Source organism: Schistosoma haematobium, chromosome ZW, assembly GCF_000699445.3.
Source record: "Schistosoma haematobium chromosome ZW, whole genome shotgun sequence".
NCBI classification, from domain to species: Eukaryota; Metazoa; Platyhelminthes; class Trematoda; order Strigeidida; family Schistosomatidae; genus Schistosoma; species Schistosoma haematobium.
In genome coordinates, this window is record NC_067195.1 from 4921969 (window position 1) to 4928077 (window position 6109).

A 6109-nucleotide genomic window follows, 5' to 3' on the forward strand; every position below is an offset into this window, starting at 1 on the left:
ATGAGCCCAGGATTTCACATCAGGAACCGACAGTGCACAATAAATATCACGCATAACATAAGCTAACGATGTCTCATGGCCTATTATTGCTAAAAATTATTTCAACTGATATCAGCAAGTAACCGGATCCCATAAATGCGTGGCGTGTACTATTGCCATCTTACTGGGAGATGCAACTGCGCCAACCGCTCACATGGGAGGAACACAATGCAAGTGACTTTCTCTGATCCCATGTAATGCAACTCAACAATCCTTTGCATACCGACACAAATAACTTTAACCTACACACTTCGCCACACCAAACCACTAACTGATCAGACTTTCAAGATAAGTTAAGTTGTCAACGCATCCGACTACTTCCCTTCCTATCCTTAGTTCAGGTGTTGACGCAGGCCAATCCTGAATGAACAACTTGCATTTAGAGGTGGAGAAACGCATCCCAAACATCCTAGCATTGCTGCTCAGTGCAACCAAAAGACTGCATTTTATCAGTGGCATCACTAAACAGGACTATGTCATCTGTGTATTCTAAGTCGATAAGTGGACCTCCTTGAAGGACATCAATACCCGAGAATCCAGTCGACGAGAGCGTTATTTACATCAGTAGGTCTATGATGAAGTTAAACAAAAATAAAGGAATTGGACAGCCTTGACAGACACCAATTAATGTTGCAAAATCAGATGACAGTTCGCCATAAGCTCTGACTCGACTAGTGGTGTTCGAGTAAAGAGCCTTCACAAGGTTTATGTACTTCTGTGGTACGCCTTCCAATGACAGACACTGCCACAGGATCTTGCGGTCTACAGAGTCAAGTGCTGCTTTATGTCGAGGATGGGCACCATTGTCGGGCGCCGACAAGCACGCCTGTCTTAGAGCCCGACGGATGATGAACATGTGGTCGATGCAGCCACGACCAGGTCAGAAGCCAGCCTGATTCCTCGCGCACGAAGTTCACGAGTCTTTGTTGGGCGCCTGACAATTATCGCGTCTAGTGTTCCAGATGTTAGCGAAGCTCCTTCTTTGGTTTTCACAGGATGATTTTGACCCATTCTTATATATTGGGCATTTATTGATTGCGACCAGTCGGATTATATTGCAAACAAGTCCATATATTTTAGCTAAATTAGTCAACCTAATCGCTGAACCTGGACCACCATCCTTAAATACATCTGCTCTTCCTCTTCTGGATTACCTATAGCTTTCTGGACTTCAACTGAAACCAGGGGACCAACTCCAATGTTCCATTCAGGTTGTCTTGGAATAGTAGCTAGTTGTAGTGGCTGAAGGTCGACTGAACTGTTATCTAGTGTTCCTCCCACCGTTCTAACCGTTTGAGCTGGGAGCAGATAAGTGTCGTTTTTCCCGGGATAGTCTTACACACTTCGCTATGTATAACTTGTCTCGAGTAAAACAACTACAACTCTGCTCGGTATTTTATTCGGTAATACTCAATTCAAAACGCTAGATTATTGCGTCGAATTGCTACAGAATGATAAAACAGAAGCCACATACTCACACGCGCTTTCAGAATAACAAAAAGTATTTGGGGAGCGTACGCAGTATATTTGGAGTGTATGGCAAAGTTAAGGTTAGTTAAAATGACGTACATATGAGAGGTAAGTAACAAAACGCTTCACAGTAAATGCAAGGTCATAAATCAGACAGCGTCAACAACTTCCCACTCCTTTTCTTCGGACTTTTCACAATCCTCAACCTTGTCATCCTAAAAAAACTCATCAAGAAAACAAACATAAGTTACCTTTTCCTTGAGTTTATTGGCTTCCTCTTCAGCTTTGGCTTTCTCCGCATCAGCGGCAGCCTTTTCAGCCTCGCGCTTTGCTTTCTCTTTGTCAAACTGTTTGTTAATGTCGAAAAGGGCTTTATCCATTTGATCTCTTGCTGAGCGCAATAAGTGGTTGTAGGTGTTTGCTTGACTTTTATATTCATGAAGTTGCTTTTGTTCGGATTTGAGGCGTGATGCTAAATCACGATTTTCTGCTCTCAACTCGTCCTCAGTATCTTTAAACGAGTTTACCTTGACCCGTGTTTTTTCTAGTAGACAAATAATACAAACATCGCTAGCCTACCTAGCTCATCCTTTATCTGGAAGAATTGGAATTCAAGCTTTTGTTTGATTGCCTCGGCTAACTCCACTCGCTTCAACATTTGTTCTGTATTTCCACCACCAAGAACAATCCTTAAACGAGGTCATAAGGCATACAGAATTTACCTTGCAGGAGTTTGTGGGACTGTCATGTCGAAAAGAGCTCGGTTACCGAGTGCAAGCATTCTTGTTACTTCGATATCTTCTTTGACACTCAAGTTCATGGAAACGACGTCTCTTTCATCACCCTCGACAATATCGCTATCTGTCAAGTTATGGTACGACACGTGGTCACGTCGAGTAGCCACCCTCGCCACAAGTTTACGCATCTGTAAATCAAGAAAACGAAGCTATTAAGTAGTTCTGGCAACGATATACTTAACACATAATCCTGAACTTAAACACTAACGTATTATCTCGGTAACTTTTACTTGAAAATATGCAGTGGTGTCAACTGCTTGGACATTCTCATGATGGTCATAAGATTGACATCGCTGAAATCCACATGAGGTTGCATAACTGGTTACAAGTCAGACCGTTATTAACGCACTAGTATAGATTTAAACTAACAACTTAGAAATATTGTTCTGTAATGGGGAACTGCTAACTAACCTGGGTGCGGGAGTATCGAAGACCGAGAAGATGAAGTATTTCACACAAATCATGCTCTCGAATATACCCAGCTCGGCTCATGTCAAAGTAAGTAAACGCAAACAACAGAGCTGGGTTCACAGTACGCCTGAGGCGACGAACTTTAATCTCGTCCTGTTCATCGCAATGACCATTCTGACTGTCATTTCTGCGTCGCTTAGAATCGGGTTCGTCTGAATCGAGACCGTTTTCGAGTCTGAAAAATAAAACTACGGATTAGTTCTGGAAAGAAATCGAAGAGAAACATGAAGTATATAAAATATCTATGCCTATCCAATCATGACGCGCCAGCTATTGGACAACGACAATCTGGAAGGGCAGATCAACTAATTAATAATTGTGACCTAAATACATCTACGTTACGCAGAATATCGTCGTACTTTCCATCTTGTTCAGGTTTAATTTCCTTCTCAGGTGCATCGTGAATAGCCTTGAATATTGTGAAGGCTGCATCTCGTTGGAGCATTTCATGGAACTGTTCAGCGAACAGGGATACTTCAAAATTGTGCTCTTTTTGGTCTTCCGTATGATAGTCGAGTAGAGAGAACAAAGAAACACGATGACAATCGAAACGACCCCCCTTAGCTGACTTGTTCGGATGGATAACGATGGCTGGCTTATCACCAAGACGGTAGAGGCGTTCCAAACGCCGGCGATCTTTTTCAGATAGGTCCTTTGAATCATCCTTTGACTGCGTCGCAGACGGCGAAGAGATCTTATTCGGAGTCTGTTCGGCTGAATACAAGCAGAAAGAAGGGCGATATGAGTTTCATAACCAATTGTTTGGTTAATTATCAGAATAAAAATATCCACAGCCGTTCTTGTGGTCCTATGAACTCTTAATTATTGAGAACCAAAGCAAAAAAACAGATCCTCACTTACCTTTAATCTCTTCATCAATCTTAATGTCTTCTGGGGCGTCTGCTTTTTTTTCCTCATCCAGAGCACTTTGTAAACGGGCCACTAAATTAACCTTAAGGCCTTTGGTATCTAACTTCCTAGCTGCCAATTCGTTTCGCAGGTCACTAACCTAGGGGGATTAAGACGGAACTAATAATCTCTTACCTTGAGAGTATTTACATCTAGTTTAGAGTAGTGAGTCGGCTCCATGTCTGAGCGCGCGCTTGACTCTTCGGGTTCCTCTACACTAACATCTGCAACGCTTGTGTCACCATCTTGTTGCTCCATCATACTATCCTCTTCTACCTTCTCTACAGTTAATTGTTTTTGCAGTATGGAGTTGTAGTACTCCTTGGTCTTAGCCCACTGTTCTTCCGAAGGAATCAAATGAGCGGCATTAGGTATAAAGAACACCACGACTTCAGGGCGTTCTGATGTTATCTCTCTTTCTTCCTCAGCCTCTGTAAAAGCTGGAGCTTTTGTGTCAGGCATACGATAATACTTGAGCTCCATGAATCTGACCCTGCAAAGTAAGCATAAATGGGTTATTTAATTCGAGTAACCATTCAGTGCAAGAAGACAAGTCTAGTCCAGTCAAGCCTTTGAACGTCCGGATAGCTGTCTTGATGAGAGTCCTTGGGTCTCCTTGGGGATCAGGTCCGTCTAAGCTTGGTGACCAAGGTCCACCAAGGGCCATAGTTTCACTTTTTGCACGACCGCCGACCAGGAAATGTATACTCTTGTCAGGCAGGACTTTACCAGCTCCATTGGCATCGTCCGCCATACGACAAGTATTTTTATATAACTCACCAAGTTGTGGGCAAGCCATCAGCATAACTCGGGCTGAATAGGAATAATCTGCATCAGGTGGGTTCAGAAGAGCTGAGTCTAGGGGTGTGGGGGGATCTACGTCCCGGTGGAAAACCTGACAAGCACGTCACAACATAATAATAGGTGAAACTTACATGGTAATCTGTGCCACTTCCTAGTTGAAATGGTTCGTGCATGGGAAAAGATTCTACCCATAATGATGTGCACTCGTAAAAGTCTCCTGATATGTTGAGATGAGGATATCGATGTCGGAGGTCAGGTAAGGACGATGAAGACACGTTGAACAACCCTTTGGGAATCTTCACTTCGTAACGTGTAAATGACGACTGGCGCTTCCCGAAAGCTCTGTGGTCTTTACGCTGGCTAGGTGGTGTATCATGGTAACGTTTCTCCGGACTCCGCCCTTTCGGCTGACCACGCTTACCACCACGGAAATCATCTCGTCGGTCTGATCGTCTGTTGTAGTTATCTTCTCGGTATCCACCGTAAAAAGGTTTAGCAACCGGGGCAGCGTTATAAGGTCTGCGATCATTTGGGGTAGGTCCGCCCATATAGAAGCCTACACCAACAACCCCAGAACCCATGTAACCACTACCGCCACCGCCTGCTCCACCATAAGGTGCTGAAAACATTTTACAAGTTAGTACGAGCAAAAAAATACAGTAAAATGAGATAAAAACACAGAACAACAATTACCATTTCGGCCCCAACGATTCGCCATTTTTGCCACAACGGAACTGACGCGTTTGTAGTGTGAAGGTTAAAACACAAACAATACAGGGCTTCAATATCCAATTAAGGTTTTGAAATTTTCGGATTGAGGGCAGAGGTTCAAGGAACTGTGTTGGTAAATTTCTGTTTTATTTTTAACACATCATTTTTTATTGAATATGTCAAATTCGGGATATAGAAAAACCGGATGTCATTGATGTCTTAGAAACATGGTTAACGTCAGAAGTGTTTGATAATGAAATTCAGTTGGTTGGTTTTCTATCCAGTAGGGCTGATATACTAAACCGTAGGGCAGTTGGGGTTATTCTTCACCCAAAAATTCCCTTAACCATGTGAGCTGTTCAGACAGTGAAACATGATTCAGGGACATGTGAACTGGTGCGTTGCAGGTTGAGATGTAGACAGCAAAATATTGAATTATTTGTCTCATATCGCAGTCCAGAATATATAGTGAACGACTTTTTCCTAAGTAAACTGAAATCCGGGTGTAATAGGAGGTAATAGCCTTATTGTATGCAACTTTAATAACCGTTTATAAACTGGGTAAACAGAGTAGGGTCATTGAAAATATCATTTGACTGTAATTGTTAGAAACCACAATTGCACTAGCTCTATTTCGGCACATTAGAGATCCCCTCAGGTATGACATACAAAACTCGTCTTTCTTGAACTTAGTCTTCACACACGGTGGTGTCGTTCAAATAACTTTCCTCCCACCACTAAGGAGAAGTGATCACGCAGTCATCTTATTCATGTTCATGGCTGAACTGGCCTGTCAAATAGTTGCGCTGGCCCGTCCTAACATATAGAAGGGAGGCATGGGGGCGATTAACTCTGAGACATCGTCTGAAAACCGAATAATTGACTCAGAGATATCAGTAGAAGAGGCG

The 6109-nt window shown here is 42.8% G+C and overlaps 1 protein-coding gene across 2 annotated transcripts; it reads right to left on the bottom strand.

The window, feature by feature from the left end:
• Positions 1-1543: 1543 nt before the first annotated feature.
• On the bottom strand, positions 1544-5321 carry CCAR1_1 (Cell division cycle and apoptosis regulator protein 1). 2 transcript variants are annotated; one of them, XM_012936300.3, is made up of 11 exons: positions 5184-5321; positions 4622-5109; positions 4220-4581; positions 3822-4179; positions 3639-3786; positions 3137-3491; positions 2718-2952; positions 2232-2434; positions 2089-2198; positions 1761-2053; positions 1547-1724 (listed from the first exon to the last, which is right to left on the bottom strand). In XM_012936300.3, exons 1-11 carry the CDS (start codon positions 5206-5208, stop codon positions 1659-1661), a joined length of 2643 nt encoding a protein of 880 aa, XP_012791754.3. In that variant the 5' UTR covers positions 5209-5321; the 3' UTR covers positions 1547-1658. The 2 variants fall into 2 exon arrangements, with proteins under 2 accessions (XP_051070211.1, XP_012791754.3); XM_051210241.1 differs by having other exon boundaries at positions 1544-1724; positions 2089-2434.
• Positions 5322-6109: the final 788 nt, after the last annotated feature.